Source organism: Podarcis muralis, chromosome Z (genome assembly GCF_964188315.1).
Source record: "Podarcis muralis chromosome Z, rPodMur119.hap1.1, whole genome shotgun sequence".
Taxonomy (NCBI): Eukaryota; Metazoa; Chordata; class Lepidosauria; order Squamata; family Lacertidae; genus Podarcis; species Podarcis muralis.
Window position 1 is genome coordinate 35,035,178 of NC_135673.1, and position 27,383 is coordinate 35,062,560.

Sequence of the window (27,383 nt, forward strand, 5' to 3'; positions counted from 1 at the left end):
AACAATTTTAAAATAAAATACACTTTGAGTGCTAAAAGCCACTGTTGTCTTCTATTTCTGGAAGGAAGCATATGACATACAAGAAAAAGAAGCAGCTCTTTCCCTTAAGGAGGTGTATTCAAGATTGCTTGCTCTGAAAAGTATTCTGCCCAATTAAATAATGAATTGCAACCAAAGAAAAGTTTTGTCTTCCCTCTATTTCTCCTCTTCATCTTCTGCAGATCAGGTGATGAATGTGTCAGTCTGTTTCATGGTTGCAATAATGAGCTGGGTGAGGCCTAGTAAACTGCAGGTTCATCCAAGCCAAGACTGAGACATGGCGGGTAGATGGTTCTCTGACCATATTTGTGATGTTTAGCCTGCTTTTGACAGAGGTCACGCTCCCTCTGAAAGAGAAGATCTATCATTTGGGAGTCACTTGAGGTACAGGCAACCTTGGTGGCATGCAGTGACACCAGCTTTAGTGAGTTGCCCAGCTGTGACCCTACCTGGACTGGGATAACCTGGCTGCAGTCCTCTGTGCTCTGGTAACCTCGAGATTAAATTAATGAAATGCATTCTATGGCAACTGCCTTTTAAGATGATCCAGAAATTGCAGTCAGAGCAGAATCTGGCTGCCGGACTGCTGATAGGCTTGAGGAGAGACAATTACATAACACTGATCTTGGCACAGTTGGTCAGGTTGCCTATATGTTTCCAAACCCAATTCAAAGCGCTAGTTTTAAGCTAAAAAGCCTTTTACAGACAGGATCACAACAACTTTCTTTCAGAGCACTTCTCCTGTTATGAACCTGCCTGAACCATTCAGTCTTCATCTAAAGCCTTCCGCAGGATGGCCTTTCCAGCTGTGACAATCCATCTGTGGATTGCTCTTTCCTGTGAGGTCCATCTGCTGCCATCATTAACATATTTCTGGTACCAGGTTAAAACATCTCTTCTCCCAGGCAGGACTGCCTCTAGTTGTATAGTGACCTATTTGTTGAAATGTTATTGCTGCTGAATTTTTCTGCTATTTTCTGTGGGGGTTTTTTTACTAGTTATTGAAATGTATCCTTTTGCTTTTAAACAATGCCTTTTTGGCTCCTAACATTTCCGCAAGACACTTTAGATTTTTTGTAGTAAGCGGCCAATAAATTGAATAAATAAATAAGTTAAGGTCAAAGCAAATGAAGAGGGAAGACTTTGAGAGAGCAGAACAAGGTACATGCAAGGTCACAGTATGCCCCAGTCTCCTAACTATGACAGGAAACAGTGTCTGCACTGCAACTATAAGATAGGTGAAAACAGAAATAGATCAAATTCCTACTGTGGCACTTCCGTTTTTCTCCCACACAGACTCAATTCTAGTCTAAAAATATACCTTAATAAATTCCAGTTAAATGTCTCATTTTCTTTGCTATTGATCATTTACTTTCTAATGGTCATACTTGAAGCATTGTTCATCTTTTAGAAGTCACCCATTCCCATTGGTGATAGCTAGACAGAAGTTATATTAAAATGGCTAGCATTTCCCAGGCTGTGTCATTAGGAGTTTAATTGTGGTCAAGCATAATAGCTACTCTTGCTTGGGTAGCAACTTAGTATTGATTTTAAAAGCTTGGATGAGTTCAATACTTTGTTTTAATGCCCTTTGTCACCAACCTAGATAGGGATGTAACACACATCCTCGAATTCAAAATGTCTTTTTTCCGCTCATTGCAGAGATTACTTCTGTAGATATCTGCAAAGTTGTGACAAATCTAGAGGAAAATATATGTGTTTTCTTTAAGGATTCTGTCACTTCTAAGCTGGGAAACTGGAACTCCAAGTTGACTCCAAGTTGACAAATAGCAATATATATTGCTATTGCTATATTATCTATATATAATATAGCTATAGGAATATTCTGTCCTGATAAGTAAACTTCATAACTGATGTGCAAAACAATTTTCGTGTGTGTGTGTGTGTGTGTGTGTGTGTGTGTGTGTGTCTTGCTTCACGTATATATATCTACTTTTACAGTGGTTCAGCTAATAAAGAGAACACTACATAAAACCAAAGAGGTCAAGTCTCTACCAGGCGCTCCTGTTCTTACTACTCTGTCACAAAAAGGAATGAAAGGATGTTTTTATCCTGCTTCTCTTATATTTAGCAGGTAAAACTAAACCTCACTAAATTCAATGTAATAACTTCATAGAGAAATTAATATGAGAAGTTTAGACCAATTCCAAAAATATAGAGAATAAATATGATGGCTGTGGTACTCATCAGCAAACAGACACTTTATTTAAAATAGATGCAATGGTGACATGCAATACTCAGTGCTGTGGCTACACATACATCAGGCAATACAAAAAATCAATCACTAAATTATTCATCAAGCATCCTGTTCCTCACTAATGATGATCAAAACTAGTTTTAGTTTAATGACTTAAAAAGATCTGACAATTACACACAAAAGATTAGTATTTTTATGACATGCATCTTATGAATGGTTTTCTTGTGTGTTTAATCATTTGTTGCATAGACTGAAGTATTCTGGTAAGACACAAATGCCACATTATCTCAGAATGTCTAATCAACACACTTTTAGATACTGGAAGCTGTCTGCCAACAGCCTTATTCAGCTTTGCTGTCAATTTCCACCCATAATTCAAAATATTGTATTCTGAAAGAAAAATCTAATATGTGTGTAGAACAGGGACATAAAATTAGGCTGATGGTATGATTTTTCCAGAAATTTCTAGTATTGCCCATGAATTTGGCAGAAAACATCACACACATATGAAATATATATAGACATTATTAAGAAAAATATGTCTAAACCCATCTATTTCATTCCGATTATCAGCTTTCAAGAATATTTATTTCTTCACTGCATTTAGAATCTTTGTGATCTTTGATTATTTTTGGGCATGCTATTATATAGTAAATTAATTCTTAGCTATACACTTGAAGAAATCCAAATCATTCCTAGACAAAAATGGCTGTATTATGCCCAACTGTGCTTTAGCAATGAATGCTAAGATTCAATATTCACTGATATCCTACAAGAAATTTATTGTACAGTGGTACCTCGGGTGACAAACTTAATTCGTTCCAGAGGTCCGTTCTTAACCCAAAACCGTTCTTAACCTGAGGTATGCTTTCGCTAATGGGGGCTCCTGCTGCCACCGCCGCACGATTTTCATTCTCAACCTGGGGTAAAGTTCTCAACCCAAGGTACTACTTCCGGGTTAGCAGAGTTTGTAACCTGAAGTGTTTGTAACCCAAAGCGTTTGTAACCTGAGGTACCACTGTATGTCAAAAATTAAAGATAAATTGATAACTCATATCCACATTCTTTTTGTGCAACAATAAAAGTTTGCCCATAAGAAAGTGTCAAATATTGGCACCCAAAATATTCATTATTTCAGATCCATATAACTAATTCAGGGCCTCTAAGAATGACTCTCTGTGTGCAGATTCACATATAATGTTGAACCATAGTTTAAGTGGGTTTTCTTGGAACGATGGGTAGAATATAAAATGAATGAATGAATGAATGAATAATAAACTGGTAGATGCTCAAGCTATAAACCTGTGATCACACGCACACAGATACAATATTCTCTCTTTCTCCCTTATGGTGATGATTTTGCGAGTGTTTCATTTCACTATGGTATATAACAGTCCATAGTTAGCTAAACAAATCATCTTCATAACCCATTATAATAATGATAATTATTATTATTACTTATATGCCCCCATCTGACTGGGTGGCTCCTAACAAAATATTAAAAACACAGTAAAACATCAACCTTTAAAAACTTCCCTTCGGATGTCTTCTAAAAGTCTGTTTGACATCTGATGGGGGGGTGAGACATCTACAGGACGGGTGCCACTACTGAGAAGGCCCTCTGCCTGGTTTGCTGTAACTTCACGATTCACAGTGTTGGAACTGCCAGAAGGCCCTCAGAGCTGTATCTCATTGTCTTGGCTGGACAGTGGAGGTAGAGACACTCCTTCAGGAGCGTCTCTACCTGAGGCCAGGTCTGAGGCCATTTAGGGCTTTAAAAATCAACATCAACAATTTGAATTGTGCTCAAATTTTGAATTGTGCTCAAAAACATACTGGCCCATGTATAGATACTTTAGAATTGGTGCTATATGGTCCTGGCAGCTGCTCCCAGGCACCAGTCTAGCTGATGCATTATGTATTCGGTAGTTCCATGTAGAGAGCATTGCAAGTGGGAGATAACAAGAGCATGTACCACTCCGGCGAGACAGTGCACAGGCAGACAGTGTTTCAGCCACCATACCAAATGGAGCTAGTAGACAGCTGCCCTCGACACAAAATTAACCTGCACCTCCATGGACAGCTGTGAGTCCAAAATGATCCCTAGGCTGCACACCTGGTCCTTTGAAGGCGGCGTGTTTAAAAGCAAGTGAAAGGAGAACAGTGTCAAAATATTTTTTAAAAAAATAAAAAAATTGTCCAGTAGCTTTCATATGCATGCACACTTCTTCAGATACCTCTAAGGTGCTACTGGACATTTTTTAATTTTTTAATATATATTTCATGTGTGTCAGACCAACACGGCTACCTACCTGAATCTAAAACATTTTAAGTTAATCTTTGCACGTTGCTGGTATAAAGTTTTGCCCCTGATGAAGGAAATCATTAATTCTGAAATGCACTGAGTACAATGAAACCTTTTTACATTAAGAACTTTAAGTACTGTTCCCCTACCCCCTGCTTTCAGAACCATCCCATTTTGGTTTGTTCAGAAACTGTTAAGATTCTTTTAAAACAAGACCTCTAAATCATATGAAACAAGAAACTAAATTCTTGAAAGTTCAGCTAAATGTTAGTAAAGTCCAGCTGTTCATGGGGAGGAGGGGGAGCACTTGCAACACTAAGTCTTCAATCAAGCCCATACTAGCTTGCAAATGTAGCACTAAATCAGGCTTTCCCAACATGGTCCCATGGGTACGACAGTGTCCTCAAGGTCATACCAAAAAACTGTCACATTCTCTATTCCCCTCTGTGACAGAAATACAGTGGTACCTCAGGTTAAGTACTTAATTCATTCCGGAGGTCCATACTTATCCTGAAACTGTTCTTAACCTGAAGCACCACTTTAGCTAATGGGGCCTCATGCTGCTGCCGTGCCGCTGGAGCACGATTTCTGTTCTCATCCTGAAGCAAAGTTCTTAACCTGAAGCACTATTTCTGGGTTAGCGGAGTCTGTAACCTGAAGCGTATGTAACCTGAAGCGTATGTAACCCGAGGTACCACTGTACAAAATTTGAGGAAGCAGCCGCCAGTTTCTTACAAGCTGTCCATGTTACCCTCGGAGATTCTATGATCCCTGAGTAAAGACACTAGCAGTGTTTTTATTACAGGTAGGTAGCCGTGTTGGTCTGCCATAGTCGAAACAAAATTAAAAAATTCCTTCCTGTAGCACCTTAGAGACCATCCAAGTACTGAAAGTGTTTTCATTGTATGTCCTGGACACTGAGGAGGTGAGAGAGAAAGAAAAGACAAAGAGAGACATGGCCTTCCCAATCGTGAGAAGGGAAGGGAGGTAAGGAGCAATGAGAAGGGGAGGGGAACACCAATGAGATGAGAGATGAGAGGGGAGATGTGGGGGGAATAGAGAGAAGCCATGAGGAAAAGTGAGGGATAAACAATGGAGTAGCCATGTGGAGAGAAATGTAGTCGGCCAGAGCAGCCATTAAAAGTATTATGGGCAATGTTATAGTTGATGTGAATAAAAATTACACTTTAGGACTTTTTTGAAAATACTGTAGCTATAATAATCAGAGTGACTTCTTAGAGGTGAAGGCTGAGGAAACTGAAGAGGAAAGGAACTGGCTTGAATAGTCACAAAGTACAATAGTACAGATTGCTCTACTTATATAATTATACAGTGGTACCTCAGGTTAAGAACTTAATTCGTTCTGGAGGTCCGTTTTTAACCTGAAGCTGTTCTTAACCTGAGGTACCACTTTAGCTAATGGGGCCTCCCACTGCCGCCGCGCTGCCACCACACAATTTCTGTTCTCATCCTGAAGTTCTTAACTTGAGGTACAACTTCCGGGTTAGCAGAGTCTGTAACCTGAAGCGTCTGTAACCCGAGGTATCGCTGTAATCGAATGTATCCCACCTCACATATCTGGTTTTAATGTTCATTAGATAAAATTACTGGTCTATACGAATATATTGTCTTGCTTTGACATTGCAATATGAAAGATATATGTTTTTGATTTGATTTAGGCCATCACTAGCACAACTTCCCCCACAACATTTAAGTTTCCTGAAATCCAAAAGCTCAAGTACTATTTTAAAATTCTCTACCACAGACCAAGTTCTGAATTTCTCTTCATTAAACTCATGCAAAAATCATTTCCTATAATATAGGAGGCCCATAGATCAAGACTACTTATACGAATGTATTCATATTTCATGCTAATTAGTCCCTGTACACATAATCTCTTTCCCTAGTGTGTCCAGTACATGTGTCTCTGTCCTCGATTGCTCATTAAATTTGCCACAGTTCATTTGAGCACTGTATCACTGTGACTGAATTAGACATTTTAGAATCCAAAGCTTCTTGCTTCCTTCCTCCTGTGTATTTCTTACAAAACCTTTACAAGAACAGCTCTAGTTCTGCTGTAGAAATAATGCATACAGTAGTCAATATGTTCTCTAAATGTATAAACAAGGTTATCACAAAGGTAGACCAGTGTCCTTAGTGCCTCAATTGTGCATGCAAGTTGTATGCCATGGATCTGACAAGTTCTGAGAAGTAGCAATCCTTATCCTGTTTAATGGGGACCTTGGAGACCAACAACGTTGAGAAAAATATAGTGCTCACTGTTATACTGAGGCACCTCTTCAGTGATTGTAAATCCCAAACTCACTCATTCCTCCTCACCTCTGCCATTACTTAATATTAGCATGGAGAATATTAAACAGAGTGTTCCTAAGTAGCTAAGATAACATTCCCACCTGGCCTGGATCACTAGAAAATTAATTCTTCAAGAATATCAGAAGCTGGCTAGGAAGAACTAACACTGAAGCAGAGAAATCTCAAGTGTATTAACTGAATTCATTAAATATCCATATTTTTGTTTAACTCCCTTTTGCCTTCTCTCATGTATTAGACAAGACCAGTCCTAGATTGCCAGCTTTTCCTTCAAAGGCAGGTCATGGTATTCCCAAGGCACGATATTCCTAATTCATCAATTCTAATGGTCGCCATGATCTATACATGCAATTTACAGTATATAAGTGTCTACAAATGAGCAAGGCCTTGTTTCTCTATTTTTCCGCTCAGCAAAATGCCCCTCCCACATCATACACCAAAGAGAAAGTCATCATTTAATGTTCTCTTAGTGCCATGACTACCACTTCCTCTGCAGTTGCATATACAGTTGTACTTTGGATCCCGAACGCCTTGCGAGTCGAATATTTTGGCTCCCGAACGCCGCAAACCCAGAAGTGAGTGTTCCAGTTTGCAAACATTCCTTGGAATCCTAACATTCCACGTGGCTTTTGCGGCTTCCAATTGGCTACAGGAGCTTCCTGCAGCCAATCAGAAGCTGCAACTTGGTTTCCAAACGTTTTGAAAGTCAAACAGACTTCCAGAACATATTCTGTTCGACTTCCAAGGTATAACTGTACTGATCAGACTATTTGTACAGACTTTCAGTCATGTGGTTTCTTTCAGCCGCATATTAACAAAACATGCAAGTGACTTATATGTTCTGTAATTGTGCTGTTAGAAGCAACCACATGAGTGAAAGCCTGTACAAATTCTCTAACAGGAGCAACTGTAAAGACAGTAGCAGTAGGGAACTACGGAATGAGTGTCATGATTTAAACTGTGTAGCCAATGGTTGTGCTGAAATAACACAAAGCTAGAGTTTAGCATTTTGTGTATGAGCCTGCTGAATGTTCCCTCCTCCTCTCATCAGCAAACACCAGGAAGAGGACATCACATGCTTCTAAAGTTTCATTAACCACAATTTGCCATTATAAGTGAAAAGGAAAATGCAGTTTGCTTATACCGAATTCTCTATAATTCTATAATTCTATCAATTAGATTATTCAACAATTCAAGATCCGACATCACAGTGTAATTGACTTGTCACAGTAACCCATATTTTAAACAACAAACGTAGCAGCAAACCAGTTTAGTTAGTCTAAACTGTTACTTTGGATTTCCTTCTCTGGGATGCACCAGGAAGAAGAAAGAGTGGAAGAACATGTAAACCTGAAGTTCAAACACACTCACGGATTGCAGCAGTAAGCTGCAGCTCAGTGTTACATTGAACCTGAGCCAAAAAATCTACCTCTTAATTCTGGAATCCAAATTCACACACTTTTCTATATGTTTAACTAAAAACGTAGGGTTTTTTGTTTGTTTTTTCAGGCTTCTCTCTATAAAAACAAGCTAACCACTAACAGAATTCAGTAAAAGCATTAAATGCTACAGTAAGTGAGGATGTCAATATTCTACAACCTAAAGTAGGTTCTGAAGACTTCCAAACAAATGCTTACAAAACATTTCACTAAAAACTCTCAGATAAGACTCCACAAATCTGCGAGTCATCTTCAACCACTGCTTTAAGTAATAAACTCAATGTAAAAACTAGCCTTGGAAAACTAACTTCATTTTGCCTATATTTATATCTATCTCTATCTCTATCTGCATTTCCTTATGAAAGAGAATAAATCTACACTCCCACGGTGGCTATTTTACTTTGAAAAATAGGTTCCTGTATAACTGTCTGTTGAACAAAAGATAAACCAGAGAAAGCTCAATGTTTACAAGCTCAATGTTGCTAGAAGCATTGGTTTGGGCTGGCGTCACTGGAATCCTGCTTCTTATTGAGGTCTTTTGTATAGGGATGAATGAAGTGGACTGATGCTCTCTCAACAACAAAAAAAGACTCACACACCCTACAACAGAAGCAGGTGCTATCGAATGGCTAGTGTTTGCAGAGTGGCTTCTCAAACAAAAAGTTTACACAAAAGAGAGAACATACAAGCAATTCCTGGGAGGCCCACACAGCGAAGCTTTTAAACAATGGCCCAGCTGCAGCAAACTGCGTCTATCATCCTTAAGGTCAATTTGCAATCCATGTTCTTCTGCAGCAATTTTGGCTATGAAAGTTTAATGAGAATGAAGATTCAATGTTTGGGTTGAATTTTGCTATAGATAAAGTGTTTATTAAATTATTTCCTATTTGTGAAAGTTATCCTATTTGTGTTCTAGGCCACTTTGTCAAGGAACCATTCACCAATTTTTTGAAAAGATCAAATATCCAGAAATATACCCCCCCCCCAAAAAAAAAAAAATCTGAGCAAGGCAAGCCACAACTAACCTTATGAATGAATTCTTACTGATGAAACAATGACACAGTCCTAAAGTCACACACATATCTTGCAGCTTCTCCACTAACACTGGCAATATTGACATTGGTATAAATCATATACTGGGATACCTAACTGTTTTGCTTCAGTTCCCTATTCCCCAGTTGAAAATTAGCCTTTTAATCTTTGAACAGTTATCCGTTATCCACTGTGTGGCACTCACATACATAATGGGGTGTGAGGAGTGATTAAAAAAAAGGCTGGGCTGAAGTTATTCAGCATGAGCTATCCAGAAGATCAAGAGAGCCACCTGCAGTTTGAAGCCAAGAAGACTCCAACATAGGGTTATTTATTCCTTTATTCCCATTAATCACCTTCAGAGATTTCTGATTCCCAAGCCTATGCCTGCATCTCGGCAAGCACATCACCCTTGTGACTAACAACCATTTGCAACTGAAGAACCAGTCTTGTTCATAAATGTGCCCTCTTGTGGCTGGTTCTGAAATCAGAGGAAGCCTAGTGTGCAGAAGGGAAAGGAAGGAACCCAATATTTGATTTTAAGTAAGTACCGTATTTTTCGCTCTATAACACGCACCTGACCATAACACGCACGTAGTTTTTAGAGGAGGAAAGCAAGAAAAAAATATTCTAAACAAAACAGTGGATGTATGATTTTTGTGGTTCATGCTGTGGCCACAAACGTGATCTGACGGTGAGTTTGGGGTAGCCCAATGCAAAAATCCTGTGGATCCATGTGGATCCATGCTTTGTAACCACGTTTTTGCGCCATTGCAGCCCCATGAAACAGTGGGTGCGTGATTTTTTTGGTGCAGGCTGTAGCCATGGACATTTTATGTGATCTGATGGTGAACCTGGGGTGACCCAGTGCAAAAATCCTGAGGATCCATGTGGATCCGTGCTTTGTAACCACGTTTTAAGTAGGGAGGGAAGGAAAAGCATTCAAGGGACAAGGAGCATGCGTGGGGTGTGTAGAGAAGGATGTGGCTAATGATGCAGGCAAGCGGTTAAATGGGAGAAGGAACACGCGTGGGGTGTGTAGAGAAGGATGTGGCTAATGATGCAGGAGAGGGATTTAAGGGGAGAAGGAACACGCATGGGGTGTGTAGAGAAGGATGTGGCTAATGCTGCAGGCGAGCGGTTAAAGGGGAGAAGAAACACGCGTGGGGTGGGTGGAGAAGGTGATGCAGGAGAGGGATTTAAGGGGAGAAGGAACACGCGTGGGGTGTGTAGAGAAGGATGTGGCTAATGATGCAGGCGAGCGGTTAAAGGGGAGAAGGAACACGCGTGGGGTGGGTGGAGAAGGATGTGGCTAATGATGCAGGAGAGGGATTTAAGGGGAGAAGGAACACGCATGGGGTGTGTAGAGAAGGATGTGGCTAATGATGCAGGAGAGGGATTTAAGGGGAGAAGGAACACGCGTGGGGTGTGTAGAGAAGGATGTGGCTAATGATGCAGGAGAGGGATTTAAGGGGAGAAGGAACACGCGTGGGGTGTGTAGAGAAGGATGTGGCTAATGATGCAGGCGAGTGGTTAAAGGGGAGAAGGAACACGCGTGGGGTGGGTGGAGAAGGATGTGGCTAATGATGCAGGAGAGGGATTTAAGGGGAGAAGGAACACGCTTGGGGTGTGTGGAAAAGGATGTGGCTAATGATGCAGGAGAGGGATTTAAGGGGAGAAGGAGCTCGAGTGGGGTGTGTGGAAAAGGAGCTTTTCTGCGAGCTGAGAGGGGAGGGGGGAGGGAAAGAGCACTGTTGCTTTAAAGGAGCCAACCAGACAGCAGCCACTTACAGCAGTGTAAGCAGCTCCTTTCCTCTCCCACTTTGCTCCTTCTCTCCCTCTTTGCTGCTTTACGCAGCTAATGGCGAATCCCCTGCAACCCAAGTCCTGCTCAGCGGATCAGCTGAGACGCTGGGAGAATCGTAATTTCCCTCTCTCCCTCATCCCGTGCCCTCCTGTCCCCAGCAGCCTTTTAAAAAACTTTTTTACTGGTTTTCACTGCGCTCGTGGCTCAGAGCCCTCCTGTGCCCTGCCGTCCCTCTGCAGCCTCATTGCTCCGTTTAGAGAGCGTTGCTAGCTGAGGCTGCAGCAGCTGTTGCTGGCTACGCGGCGCTTTTCCGGCTCCCTATGGCTCCCGTCTGTCCCTCCTCGCGTGTAAGCGGCTGCTGCCCGCTTTGCTGCCATGGCTCTCCTTCCCTCCCTCCCTCCTCGGCTCCTCCCCCTCCTCCTGGCTGTAAAGCAAGCAAAGCTTGCTTTGCTTGACTGACGGCAGCCATGGATCCAGTCGAGTGCATTCGCTCCTTAACACGCACAGGCATTTTCCCTTACTTTCTAGGAGCAAAAAAGTGCGTGTTTTGGAGCGAAAATTACGGTAAGTACGGCCCAATATACTTTTATCTCCCAAAACACTGTGGAAGTTTTATCTGTTCATGCATTCAACCCAAAACTATGCAATTTTAGATTACTAATTTTAGAAGAAATGTTTTCATATGGAGATTCCTGAATATAAGTGAAAAGAATAATGAAAGTTTCTCTCATCTGGAAGCATCTGCTTGTTGCTAAGTATCTGACAGCTTTGCTGCAATATATTCAATGCTTTAACTCTCCTCAATTTTAAGGAAAGTAATAACGTAGTTGGACACAAACCCACTAAAATTCAGGGTTGCCGTCATAGAAATGGGTGAAGGGATAATTTTATACTGCATTCCATTTTTTCAAATAAATAAAAACACAAATTATGTGAAATGACCAAAATGCAAGAAGAAAAAGAAGAAGAAAAGAAGTAGTTTCACTCACCCTTTAGAAACTGGCAATGGAACTTTGTCATTATGCACAGCTATTAAAGGCTATTATATATCAATTACTACCTTTCCTGATCTACAGTACACAAAATTAATTTCTTCAGAGTATCACTATTCTTCACTAGCAGAATACAGAACCTAAATTACAAGAGCCAAAAATTAACACAATCCTTTTTGTTCAATTGTTCAACTGGTTTAAGTACAGACTTAAACCAACATAAGTCTTTATGTTAGGTCTCTTTCAAGTCAACCAAACTGCTAGACATTATTTTTAAGCGACACTGTCAGCTAGCATTTGGCAACATCACTAATTTCTGTCAACATATTCCTGAAAAAATGGCCTAATAGAATTATTGACCTTCAAAGATGAGTTTAAATACATCAAGAACTCTTCTGACACAACATTTCACAAGGTGTGACATTTCACAAGGTCATTAGTTAAAAGGATAAAGAATACTGTAGCCTGTAAAGTCATAATGTTGCCTTTATTAAATCATGCACAATTAAAATTAATAAGGTCAAACATAATTCAGGTCCCCATCACCTCCCCCACTAGAATTATTTAAACTGTATTAAAATATGATACTTCCCCAATAAAACAATCAATTTTAAAGTTTTCAATAAAAATAAGAGCTTGATCAACTCCATGACACAAGCTGTTGTTGGATTCGCAATGCAATCCTACACATAGTATCATGTAATCATGGAAACTACCAAGGGTCATGTAGACCAAACTCCTGCAAAGCAGGAATCACAACAAGACAGTATTCTGAAGAGAAATATTTAATTGGCTTACTGATCAGTTTCAGGCAGCTGAAGGCTCACTGCTATGGACCTCCAGTTGCTACTGGACTCAAGTCTCATCAGCCTAGGCAGCATGGCTGGTAGTTAGAGATAACAGGAGCTAACATGTGAAGCAGTATTGAACAGCAGGTGCAATGCAGCTGTATCTTACTGTACTTCTAGCAGACAGTGGCGTAGCGTGGGTTGTCAGCACCCGGGGCAAGGCAAATAATTTGCGCCCCCTAACCCGTGGATTTGCGCCCCCTAACCTGTGGATTTGCCCTAACCCCAGATGTTGCGCCCGGTGCGGCCGGCCCCCCCTGCACCCCCCACGCTACGCCACTGCTAGCAGACCCAGATAATTACTACTTTTAAGCCTCTACTCTTTTTCAGAAACCAAAAAAAATAAATAAAAAAAAATACAATAGTCAGAACTATGTCTAAGAATGGAAACCTGCTTTGTGAATATGCATCAAGCTTATTCCATAAGTCTTGTGACTTAGCCAATCTCAATTATTAAGAACTATGCATCAGATAGCAATTATTGAAAGATTGATAAGTTAAACAGAAACCACTTAACAGTCAATTTTGCCTGCCCTATTGTCACCAACACATTTTGCACATTTAAATCCATTCCTGTTAATTATAAGGTTGGTTTCATTCAATTATATCATATTCTAAATCCAAAGAGAATAGCTCCAGAAGCACACACACCCTTGGTCATTTGCATTCTTCCAGAAAGGTAAACTGTTCAGTTATCTGCTGAGACAAAGCGGATCTTTCCTCCTTTCAGAGTCACTCCCACAGTGATAGGTGATTGTGTGTATGATGTAATTGCCTTCCTACCAGAAAAAAATAAGTATATACCAGAAAATGAAATATTTTTTATTAAAAATAAATTATAAACATACTAAATAGGTTATCACCCAACTTATAATAAAATGACCATGGTGTATAAAAAAGTTTTGTTTAAAAAGCCCTAAAATATCAACCACTAGTCACACTGGATATATGTATACCCCGTCACTGAAGCCATTGCTTTCCAGTATTACGCCTTGTCATTTGGAAGCAAGGTTTACCCATGTGGCACCATCCCAGTTGTTCCAGTTTCTTATCCAGAAGCAAGCCCATCTACAACCAGTTTTACAGGGGAAGTGCCATAAATCTTGTCATACCCTAACCTTATGGTTCTTCCAAAGGTTGCTGTTCACTAGGTGCATCATAAAAGGCTGAGGAAACTAAGTCTGGTCTCCATCTGACAATCAACAATGGCCATGCTACTGCTACCTGCCTCTTCTCCAATTTTCTCCTGTAATGCCACTCACCAAGTTCTTTAAATAGTTTGGCAGAATCAAAGGAAGTTTGTTCACACATTCAAAGAGTGTTTTATATGGAGGAGGGGTCTTAATTACCAACTACAGTGGTACCTCGGGTTACATACACTTCAGGTTACATACGGTTCAGGTTACAGACTCCGCTAACCCAGAAATAGTACCTTGGGTTAAGAATTTTGCTTCAGGATGAGAACAGAAATCACGTGGCAGTGATGCGGCAGCAGTGGGAGGCCCCATTAGCTAAAGTGGCGCTTCAGGTTAAGAACAGTTTCAGGTTAAGAACGGACCTCCGGAACGAATTAAGTACGTAACCAGAGGTACCACTGTACTACTCTCTTCACCAACAAAATAAACAGCAACCCATTACAGGCAGCGATAATTTAGGCACGTCCAATTGGCACACAGTCACTGATGTGCAGGTACTTTTGGACCCAGAAGAAGGCAAAACAGAGCAAGATGGGGTGTGTTTATACACACTCTGCTGATGCACACAGGTCCAGCAACAGAACTCCCATGCAAAATGGTCTCCACCAGTGCTGAAACTAGAAGGTCTTACAGAAGCACTGCTATATGGTATGGAGTCTGCTGTTCAAAACAGACAGAAAACTCCAAACTCCTTCAATGTGTCTAACACAATTCTTCAGAACTTCCCCTTTCTATTTTACTTATTTCCTGAGTAATTGTGATTCCCCCCCCCCTTATGATTTCATACTTGAAACAAAGTTTATCAAATGAGGTAAGTCCCTCCTGCTTCTACCACTGCTCATGTCAATTGTTTCTGCTATTGTTTCTAAAAGTGTTCTGTATGTATCTGACTTAAGTGTTTCCATAATTTGCCAATCATAATATTTTACCATGAGTTCCACATCAAAATAAACAACTTCTGTGCATGCATACTAGAAAAGGCTTTTCTGGCAAAAAGAAAAAGTGAACATCAGATATCTGCAAAAGTTCAATCAGGTTGGGACAAGAGTGCAATGACGAGATGCAGGTAACCCCTGCATATTAATTTAATTTGCAATCACATTTGTAATGAGTTTATAAGTATAAAATGAAAATTTGCAAATGAACTAAAGTCTACACTGTGTTCTCACACTTGTAACTGTATTAAAAAGGTGCAAGGAATTTCCACTTTTCACTGAATGGGAAGCCTGAACAGGAAGATAAAATTCGGTTTGTTTCACACACACACACACACACACACACACACACACACACACACACACAACCACACACCCCTAGCTGACAGTTAAGCAAGCAAAGATTAAATAAAATCAATAAAAGAATTAAGAGTGCTTAACTCTATACCTCAGGTTACATAAGCTGTATAGACAAACATATGTTCTCACACACTAGTGAGCTGCTCTCCCCTCCCCTTCACATTATTTTGTTATTATTCTTGGGGTTTTTAAAGCCCAAAAGTCATTTAAAAAATTACGATGAGGATTCAAATGCTATGATTCTAATTCCCCCATCATTTAGCTGAAAGGTGACACACAGTTAAAAATAAATTTCACATATTTGCCAGCCAAGACCTTCTTTATAATCTTGCATTCATCTATATTAGTGCAGATTCATAAAGAAAACAGCAGAAGTTTATGGTCCCCCTTGATAGTGGAAAAAACAGATATTTCCACTTCACTATACAAAACACAAGGAAAATACATCAATGTATTTGTCTGAACTGAGTTTCAGACTTTTCAAGATGCAACATTACAAATAATGGTAGCTATCAATCTTGGCATCACAAAAACGTGCCTTTGGAACAACTAAACCCGTGGCACCTATATCTAGTTTCCAAACTTACTGACCGCCCTGAGATACAAAGTTAAGGCTTCTAGCATCATTTAGTTCCGCTTCTCTATTCACCAAGCTATAAATGTACTTTCAAATAAGTCAAATAAGTCAGTTGAAGGCAATATAAAATTGTGTCTGCTGAATTTATTTAAGAGGCACATAGTTCTTGTAGACATAGTCATGTGAATACACAGGTTTAGGAATGATAATGAAATTTAACACTCAGGTTACCACTCCCAACATGGTATATTATAACAAAATTATTAAGTCTGTAGGTAAGCAACATTTTGTTTATAATAACTATTTAAAAATTATTGTTTTGTGGTAGTTAATGAACAAACATTTGAAAGTCAGTGAGTAATGGTAGATTAGTAACATAGCCAAATTAAAAGTGGCTAATAAAAAGGTTATAGATATAGTAAAGGCAGATGTGAACATTCAGGGTAATCCTTCCTGGTTTTCCAGCAATACCATATCACAGCTTGAAATCTGACAGACAACATCTGGTGCAATCAAAACTGTGGTAAAAATAATTTTAGCAGCATTTTTACTGTTGCAGGTTGCTGTTTTTAATATTTCACTGCAATTCCACTTCTAAAACGCTTTCATCGTGGCCATCAGTTTATTAGACCTGTTAGTGCTCAACTTCTTGTCACTTCCTTAACTATTACCAACCATAAATCTCACCCAGCTGAAATACTTCTTCTGGGTTAACTTTAATTTATGGTTATCATTTAATCCCTCATAATATAGCCAACAAATCAGACCTCAAGGATTTGATGATGTCTCCATTTACATTTTCAACAGGGATAAGTATAAGACGATTTGGCTATAACATAGGAAAAGGGGGAGAGAAGAGAACTAGACAGGAAGAGAAAAAAAACTAAGCCTAAATTAGAGTTTGATATATTACTATTGCATTCAGTAGAGATCTCTTAACTGAATTTGACTGGAGAAGCAATGCTGCAACAAACCTGACAACACTTGACAGTTATTTGCCTTAGCCATGTAGAGGAAATTCATGTCTAGCATACCCCAGGAGCACAATTACTATGCTGTTATGCAATTTACACAAAAATATGCCTTGTGTCCAAAGGCTAGAATAAGCAAATTTGAAATCATTGTACTTCATATCTTATGATACTCACTAAAAGCTTATTAAAACCTATTTCTGGTGTCTGTTTATCACCCAGGAAACCCAATTTGGATCTACATGAGAAGAGACTGAAAGGCCTCTATCAGGAAATATGAAAATAAAGGCTTCACTCCAAGTATTTTAACTGTATTGCAACTGCAGAATTCTATAATACTCTATTTGAGAATTATACACATAAATTAATCCTCACCTTTACATTCACTCAAACCCCAACATAGCCCTTTCTCCTACAAAAGATTCTATAAAACATTCCTGCCCCATAACCTTGGCTTTTCAAGCTCTACAACCCTTAGCAGTTGGAAAGTCTAGTTGGAATCTGTCTGTCAAGTGTGCCTCCAGGAGTTAGGTCAAACTACTGGGTTAGCAGCACCAAAGCAGCTGGTTTTTCCCCCCGGGGGTACTCAAGGGTACCGGCACCTGTTTTTTGTTGTTCAAAAGTGTGGCACTTACTGTAACAACTTCATGGTGAGTACCAGCATGTATTTTTCTAGTAAAAAACACTGCATCAAAAGTGACCTCTCCAGGGCGCAAGCCTGGGAAATGTGTAAGAAGGTCCTGGGCTGCCCAGACAGCAATATCCCCCTCTCAACCTTGCTGATGTGGTCCAAAGGAAAACAGAACAATACATGGAGAACTACTTAGCTAAAGGAGTTGTCCAAAGCACCATCCAGCCATCTTAGGGATGCCCACTTTGGATTTCTTTAGGATTTACTCCTTAGCCTTTTCTTCTCTTGGAGATGACCCACAAGGAAGTGGAGGCTTAAGATCAGTTTTCCTTCTCCCAGGTGGGCTACCTTCTCAGGTTGACAAGCCCCATCTGCCCTTCACTTCCCTCTAAAGCAGTGTTTCCCAAACAGGAGTCATATGGCCCCCTGGGGGCCCCCAGGATATTCCAAGGGGGGCACAGGTAAAAAAATCACATAAATGGGGGGACCACACCACGAGGCTAGGGGGCCACAGGGGGAAGTGAGAAGTGAAGGAAAAAACACTTTTTAAAATTAAAAAATCCTGATTGGAAGGCTATCCACTTGGCCAATCACAAGCGGGTAAGGGGGCAGCCCACCAGGGCCTAGCGCTCCTTTTTGCCACATGTATTTTCATGGAGCAGTCCTGGTTTGTTTCCAGCAGGAGAGGGCGATTTCTAAGGCTCACATTTAGACCAGCAGAGCCCATGATCCAGAACCCTCAGGTCAGTAAGTGTGGTAGTGAGGTGGCAATGGGTAGGGCTGAGTGAGCCAGAGGTGCTTGCTGCTGCCACCAGTGCTGGGCTGGGTGGCAGTCTGGGCCTGACTCCTCAAGGTACGGGGTAGAATCCACCCCAGCGCCTAGCAGATCAGGCCTTCAGATGTTTCCCAGCCTTTTGGGAACCTTCCCAACCTTGTAGAGCAACCACCCAGCTCTACAAGGAACGGGTTAAAATCCACCCCAGCACCACTCAAGCAGGGTCATTTGGTGCTGCTGACTTGCATCTAGTAAATAACTAAGTGTCTACTCAGAAGAAAGCCACACTGAGTTCAGTGGGCCTTACTACCAGGTAAGGGTGTGTGGGGCTATAAGCAGCCAGGGCTCCTCCAGATTACAAGGTCGTTTTGGATCAGGTCAGTGAGGACCACTTGCTTTTTAAAATTATTCCATATATCAGAACTTTCTGTGTGCCTTTTGGACTGAACTCCCCTTCCTTGGAGGTTTCTGGACTCTCTTTCCTTGGAGGATTCTAAGTAGAGGTTGGGTGGCCACCTGTCATGGATGCTTTAACTGAGTTTCCTATGTTGCAGGGGGCTGCACTAGAAAGATGACCCTTGGGGTCCCTTCCAAATTTCTGATTCCATGTTTACCTGCTTCAACAATATTTCATTATGTTCCTATCATTTTATGTAACTGTATTTTGTATAAATTATAAAAAATATAAATAAAACATGTTCTGTTTACAAACAAAACACTTAAATATATACCTTTCTACCATTGGGGGGGCATAGGCATAGCCAGGATTTTTGTTAGGGGGGTAGGCTTTTGTTAGGGGGGGCAGAACCTCAAGTGTGTATTGATTTGTATTGATTTTTACTTATTGGAGGGCAGCTTCCCACCCACCCACCTTTGGCTATGCCCATGGGGGGCACAGGAAGGAAACAAGGTCGGAAGGGGGCCATGGTCAGAAAAAGGTTGGGAAACTCTGCTCTAAAGCACAAGAAACCACTTTCTTGAACATTGGACCTACTATTGGTCTCAACTGCTGGAGCCTGTCCTTGCATGAAAAGGAAGTTCCTAACTCACTGAGGGTTTGAGACACATTAGCTACTCTCACCTGGTTTAGCAGGGTATTTAGGGTTTTAGAGGAGTGGTAGTACCTCTGGTGGAGCAACATGTTGTGTTCCTTCTGAGGTAGTTTGCATCCCTTTGGTCCCCACCCTGCACTCAGCTCTCACCTGTGGCTCCCAGAAGCTGTCAGAATGCAACAGCAGCCACACCCTGGGAATAACTGCCTTTTCTTTCTCTTTGTCCTTTATGCTAGGACTCCCTTCCATAGCACATGTGATTCATGTTTACTTCAGAATGCTTCCTCAAAACTCTGTTTGATCTTTTGCTTAACCACTCAGTCAATTTAACCTATATCAACTAAGCCTGACTACATTACTCTGAACTTACACATATTCTGTACCTGTTATCCTACCTGCATCTCCTTCATTCTTTCCTGTTATCTTCCCCTTTCAAATGTAGACTGTATGAGTCTTGGAATTATTGCCCAAGGGTATTTATTTATTTATTGCTTATCTAACTTTTTAAAATACCATGCACACTGGTGGTATAACAATATTAAAAGCAAAAAATTACATATCTATTATTCACAGACTATTTAGGGGGAAAGAACGAAGTACCTACCTTTCATGTGTGTAGCAAAAGTGAGAGCCAGCTTTGCAAACAGATCTGGGTTTTCAAATTTTTCTTCTTTTGCTTTTATCCAAAAACAATTCTCTGTTATTTCCTGTGGTTCAACCTGAAATAAAATTTGTTAGGTGCTTAGTGACTGTGCAATCATCAGTTAAGTACAATATATGACAATGAGAAGATGTAAGCCATAAAATCAAACAGGAAATTTTTAGAAAGCAGTATTTCAACTTCGAACTTCTTCATCAAACAAAAGAGAAGTGGGAGTGTAAGCATAAAGAGATAAGTTTTCACAAAAATAGTGCAACAGACTTGGAAAGAGAACGGAACTGGCACCTTCTGATGCTTTTTTCCTTTCACAAGTTTTCAGAATGGAGACTGAACTTTTCCTGAGTAGGAAGAGGTTAACCTGTGCCCCACTAGGTGTTGTTGGACTACAACTTCAATCACTGATCACTGGTACTGGTGGCTAAGGCTGATAGTAAATGTAGTCCAACAACATATGGAGGGCACACTGAACAGTCCCGTCCGAAAAAGCTCATTGTGTTCCTATATTGTACAATAATTCTATGTGCAGATAAAATGAAGATCTATTCAAATGCATTTCTCTGAACATATTGAATAAGATAATAATACATGGTGTTTATACATCAGAACCCTAAGCCTGACAGAATGTTAAGAGTAATGTGTTATGCCATGCATTCCTAATGTATATAAACTTCAGAAAGGATTACCTTCAAAAGTGTCATTAGATTAAATTTCTGTCCTGAAGTTATATAAAATCATGCACATAAATATCAACATCCTCCGCCTCAGCTACTAGACTAGAATGAAAAGCAATAAACCTATTTATAAATACAACCTATATCAGTGAAGTGAACCTCACAATGGTGAACAAAGAAAGCATATAACTGTGCTTTGCAATAATCAAAGAAAATGTCCACATTTTATTTTAAAAGGGACAAAATATGTGGATATGGTTCTAAAAATAAAAAATAAAAAATTCAGCTGTCCTCCTTAAATAGACGACAGCCTATGTCAGGCTAAAAAGTTAACTACCTTCCTTTAGTGCAGATATAATGAAAACTGTTTACGATGGCTTTGTAAAATGCTTCTATTGCTCCTGTAATTTTCACTCTTTAAATATATTCAGATGGAAAATGTCTAAGTCATACCAAAGTTCATAAATTTTGGAAACAATTGATTACAGAAATCAGTGCACTTGTACGTAAATATGTGATCCTGGCCCCTAAACTACAGATTTTGCTTATTTTGTATAAAGGTAATACAGATATGTAAACAGTTAATTGTACATATATCTACTTATTTGGAAATTGCTCAGAGCTGGAAAGATGCTTCATGATAGAAACATGGTTCAATAAAGTTAGAAACATGGTTCAATAAAGTTGTGTCCATTGCTATCGCAGATAGATATATAGATAGATAGACAGATAGATATATTCAAGTACCAAGGGTGATTATAATCCTTCTAATTTCACATTTATTTGGGGGGGTTATTAAGTATATGACATCACAGTCACACAGGTAGCAAATCCCCTTGAAATAAAATTTTATTTGTTGATGTCTATAAACAGGCAACACCTTTTTCTTTTTCCCCATTTCCTTCATTGCACAATGTAAGTTGTATGAGTTTTTCCAAAAGTATCTTATTGATATTCCGTTATGAATTAATTGCATAAATAAAAGTAGAGAAGAGAATAATAGCAACAATAACAGGAAGTCATTAGAGTACAGTGTCATCAAAAAAAGCGGGGGGCGAAATAGAACAGAAGCAATCCCAGTTGTGGTTCATTGGATGTAGGTGTCAGATTAAAGTGTCATTCCATCTGCAATGTTCTGTGTGATGCTGGTGGATGAAAGTCATGCTCAATAGTTTGTGCATATTAAATAAAAGGATAAAAGATAAAGGTAAAGGGACCCCTGACCATTAGGTCTAGTCGTGACCGACTCTGGAGTTGCGGCGCTCATCTCGCTTTATTGGCCAAACCAGAGCAGCGCACAGAAACACCATTTACCTTCCCGCTGGAGCGGTACCTATTTATCTACTTGCACTTTGACGTGCTTTTGAACTGCTAGGTTGGCAGGAGCAGGGACCGAGCAACGGGAGCTCACCCCGTCGCAGGGATTCGAACCGCCAAGCTTCTGAGCGGCAAGTCCTAGGCTCTGTGGTTTAACCCACAGCACCACTCGCGTCCCAATAAAAGGATACCATGTTGCATAGAAGTTTGTGTTTTCTTTCCAGTATGGTGCTCTCATTGTAAAGCTTGTCCATAAGTACAGTCCCCTGTCTGTGATAGCCAGGCTTCAAAGAGATTTTCATTAAGGGTCCTCCAATACCTGACAATTATTAATCTGGCAGCGGTTCACAAATAGGTAATAAAATATTTATTAGGCATTCCTTGGATTTCTAAAGGAAAATAAGATAATAGTGCTATTTGGGGGTTTGATTAGACCATAAATTGTGTTTTTATATCCCATTTATCATTTTATAATTGTATTCATTTCATTTTTATTTTTGTTTGACTTTACTATCAAAAGCTCATTGTGATGAGCTTATATTATTTTGTTGTTAATTCTTGTTTTTATCTTCAAGTGCATTGTGATATTGTTGTTCAATAATAATATTTTTAATTAAGTTATGTTTCCACAGGTATACACAGCACTTCCTACAGCTATCACTACTCTTAAGAAAAAGTGTCCCAAATCCCTTCAGATTACTCCATCCTACAAATGAGTTTTAAAGGTTAATAAATTGCGACTATTGAAAATTTATCAGCCCTAAAATTAGAAAGAGTTTAAATTCTAGAATTCTTATGTTCAAAACAAAATTCCTGCCATTCTTTCCTTTAAAGATCATAAAAGTGGTGAAAATATTGGTGAAATTAAATTTATATACCTTTGCCCAGTTGATTCTCTTCATAGACACTTCAGGGTTGTACTTCTTCTTCTGTTTCATTCCAAAAGGCAGTGCTGGTGCAACTCCTAGAGGTGGAATTCCTCCAAAAGGAGGGGGAGGTGGTGGTGGTCCACCAAACATAGGTGGAGGTGGAGGTGGTATAGACCCTCCAGGCAAAGGAGGTGGTGGAGGTGGAATACCACCAGGAAGTGGTGGTGGTGGTGGAGGAGGAGGTGGTGCTGCAGAGGCTAAACCACCTGGAAGAGGAGGTGGTGGTGGTGGCGGAGGTGGTACTCCTGCAGGAGGTGAGCCACTTGAAGACACAGGAGCCTGAAAAATAAGCATGTTTTAGATCTGAGGGTTGAAAAAAGGGAACAGAGAAAATGCTGGCCACACAAGAGACACCAGAGGCATCAAGTAAATTCTCATGTAAATGACAACCTTCATATTACGAGAACCAGAACATTTTCCATGTTTCCCAGGTTGCTCATGTAAGCAAGGTTGTTCCAACTATATTCTATTCTACATTGCTGAAGGATTTCACAGAGATGAAACCCATAATGAAAAAGAATGTGGTCTTTACCAAGGGGGGATGGAATCATTTTCAAATCAGTATGAGTCATTTAACAGAAATGGGTTATATTTTTGGCACTACATTAGTAAGCGCCATATGCAACTTTTTAAAGAGTTTCTTCATATTAAAATAGATCAAGAGAATTAATGAAGTGACATTTGAAAACAAGAAAAAAAGGTCCATTAACAAAATACTTTCCAAGGGCTTAAGATATTTTTATCTGTGTGGTATTCATAGAACTGTTAAAAAGGAAGCCAAATGGCTGAAACCGAATTATCATCTTAAGGTTCCCATATTCAAATATTCACTACCTCAGAAAATCCATCTTCAAAATGATGTTAACTGTGCAGGCTGAGAAATTAGGAAGAGGATCTGGCTCTTGGCTGTGATGCTTAAAAATGTTCACTTCTACTGACAAGATAACACCAGGGAAGTTTATTATCTGTTCTAATATAAGCTTTCAGCAATACCATTTGAGTGAGGCCTTGGTCAAAATACCACATAATATGGTACCACTAGGATAAAAAGTCATAAATTAGAAATCTACTCTCCAGACTTCTCCGTCTAGAATAAACTTCACTAGAGCAAGTGATTTTCTACCAGCAGACTCCAAATAGCTGAACTTTCAAACTTTTATTTTTCAACTGTTCCTTTAAAAGAAAAGACAGTCTGTCCTATGATTCTACCCGCTCATCTCTAAATAGAGATATGATTTCTATAACTGGTATACCTTCTGTGTCCTTTACAAGACACAGTACCCAACTGACACTAAATGTTAACCAACAGTGGCACAGAGACAATTCTGCTTCTTAGGGATTTAGTAAGCATTTGAGCTCATTAATATGACCAACAAAATTTCTCCATACCACCAACTGTATTTAAAGTGCCCAAAAGAAGTTATCTTCTGTAATATCCTCTCAGTGCAAGTGAATCAAACATAAATTTTCATTTACAGTTTGCATTATATGCCTTAAGCAACACTCATTTCCGGAGAAGTTACACTAAGCTTTCTAACCAACATGCACATTAAAAGAATAAAACAAACATCATCGCAAAACCAAAATGCACATAAAAGAGTGTTGGCAGTTGCTTACAGAATATCTTCAAATATGGAAGAGTCTTGTGTTTCCAAGATGATCCAGTGTTCATGTTTTAATGCCACAGATGTGACTATTGCTTACAGAGCAATCAGAAAGGGCCATAAAATTCAATAAAGAAGCATATTTGTACATGATTTCTTCTTTCAGCCAAAGTGAATCAGGGTCGTTTCAGAGCTAAAGTGCATCCTCCTCCCCAATTTATTTAAATAGAGCAGTGGTTAAGGTGTTGGACTAACATAGATTCATATCCACATCCACCCACGAAGCTTACTTAGTGGATTACTTTGGGTAGTTACTCATTCTTTCAGCCTAACCTATCTCACAGTGTTGCTGTAAGAATAGAAGGGGTGGGGGGAGGTAGCATGTATGCTGCCTTGAGATCATTAGGTAAATTTTGTAAGATGACCAGGCAGTGATGCTCCTGCTCACACATAGACCAGTAGAAGGAACCAGTCACACTGTCTGATTTGAAACAGTGATGCAATATTTCTCCTGCCATCTATCTTTAGCCCACTGCCACTGCTAGTAATTTCCCCTTAATTTTTAAAAAGTTAATTCCATACTTCCCCAAAGTAGAACACATTTTGAAAACATGTAAAATCCATCTTGTTATATTACCTGGGTTTGTAACTGCTGGATTTGAGTTTCAAGTTCTTTGATTTTCTCTTCTCGTTTTTGAAGCTCAGCTTGTGCCTCCTGTCGAGCTGAGAATTCTTCATCAAACTGCAATGATCACCAACATAGAAGCAGTCATCCATCTTTGTCCAAACATAATGCTTTAACTTTCACAAGAGTGTTATATAGATTGAGTAAAATAATAGAAGCCTGCTAGGCTTCCTAGACTAGCCAAATATTTTTTTCTCCAATTTTCCTGGGCTTAAAGCATTCACACCAATGAATATCTAGAGTCAGCTTCTCACACATTCCTGTCAACTTGCAGGTACACAAGACTCAACATCTTAGGCATTTTCATTAGAATCTGCATAATCTTAAGGACCTGCTTTTAAAACTTAATATTATGCATATAAATGCTGTAATATTTAAAATACTAAAAGGGCAGATTTACTTCAGTCCACTTCCTCCAAAAACATTTGACAGATTTACCTCAGTCCTCTTCCCCCTGAAACATTTTGGTCATAATCAAAAAGACTAGAAGCGCAGAGGAATCTTATCTTATCAGAGCTTGTTTCCCTTTTCAGGCTTTGGTGTCATGGAAGGGGGCACTTCTGGTTCCTTTTGGCACACCAACAGACAGGTGCTCACTTGCAAGTCTCACCAGTAGGTAAGATGGAGGATGAGGCTGGGGAGCAGACCTGAGTAAGAACTTATTCCTTCTGGTTCACTCTATCAGCCACACCAGGACTCTTCCAGTTAGTCAGTGCTGGATTTCCTACCTTCCCTGTCTTATTTCTATGGTTTGCAGGCTACCTAAAGGTGAGCAGTTACAGATAGGTAGCCGTGTTGGTCTGCCATAGTCAAAACAAAAAAAATTCCTTCCAGTAGCACCTTAAAGACCAACTAAGTGTATCTAAGTGTATACACAGAGTGTATCTGAAGAAGTGTGCATGCACACGAAAGCTCATACCAAGAACTAACTTAGTTGGTCTTTAAGGTGCTACTGGAAGGAATTTTTTTTTGTTTTAAAGGTGAGCAGGTAAGCCCTGGATGGATCTTGTTATGGATTTTATCAGTTGCTATATTCAGGGCCAGGGAGAAATTTTCCCTGAAGACAAATTGGGCCTGTCTGCTGGTTTCATCTACCTCATAGCAATTGCCACAAACTTGCAGGCAGAAATGCATTGGGTTGCATCCTTACGCTAGGTGGGTGGAGGGTGGGCCCCGTTTGCCCTGCAGTCATGGGGTATCCCCTTAAGGGAACCTGGGGACGCTTCTTGTACAGATTCCCAGCTAAGGGGTTAACAGGCCATATCACCTCCACTGAGTGATCTTAGTGGTCACTCAGAGGCACTGCACAACACAGGGTGACTCTTAACTTGGTCAACTCTATACATTAACCAGCAGTTTGGCTGGTTGATTTCAGTATATATACACCCAATACCTATGCCAAATCATCTGACACCTGTAACCAATAAAACTGTGGCCTTTTCAGTCCCAATATTGTTACCCCATGTACTTTGTTGATGTTATTATTCCAACCCCTGCCACTGGCTCCACTCTGCCTGGGCCTACAATGTAAAAACTTTATGACCACACAGGGAACGGACCATGATATGGGGAAAACAGTTCTAAATTTACTTCCTCCCAACCTGGTACTGTAATGAGGTGGGGCTGTCACTTCAACTGTGTGCAGTTAAATAAACAATACATGTACAACCTTCCACAGCCTTTTGTTTACATCTGTATTTGAACAGCAGACAATCTTCTAGATAATACTAGGCAGAACTGAGAGTATGAATGCATGTGTTTGTCATGTACACAAACAAAACAAATAGAATGTTGTTATACTTGTTTAGTTAATGTCATTTTCTTTCCATCATAAGGTAGGTTGTTCTGCTAGTATGAAAATCTAAAGCTTTTATGTGATGCAAATATGCTTTGCAATTAAAAGAAGTAAATTTTCTTATAGGCTATCTTTAAAACTAGTTAAATTTGATTTTCATAGATTTTCATTTGAAAAGTGGAAGTCTAAATACAAAAAAAAATGGTGTGTTGG

At 39.8% G+C, this 27,383-nt stretch overlaps 1 protein-coding gene across 7 annotated transcripts in view; it reads right to left on the reverse strand.

Moving 5' to 3' along the window:
* Positions 1-27,383, reverse strand: part of DIAPH2 (diaphanous related formin 2) — a 348,598-nt gene that overhangs the window by 231,918 nt on the left and 89,297 nt on the right. For all 7 annotated transcript variants that reach the window (XM_077922409.1, XM_077922408.1, XM_077922407.1 and 4 more), the window contains 3 exons: positions 25,328-25,432; positions 23,036-23,365; positions 20,113-20,227 (listed from right to left, as the gene is read on the reverse strand). In XM_077922409.1, the coding sequence (XP_077778535.1) occupies positions 20,113-20,227; positions 23,036-23,365; positions 25,328-25,432 (550 nt within the window). The remainder of the gene's footprint in view (positions 1-20,112; positions 20,228-23,035; positions 23,366-25,327; positions 25,433-27,383) is intronic.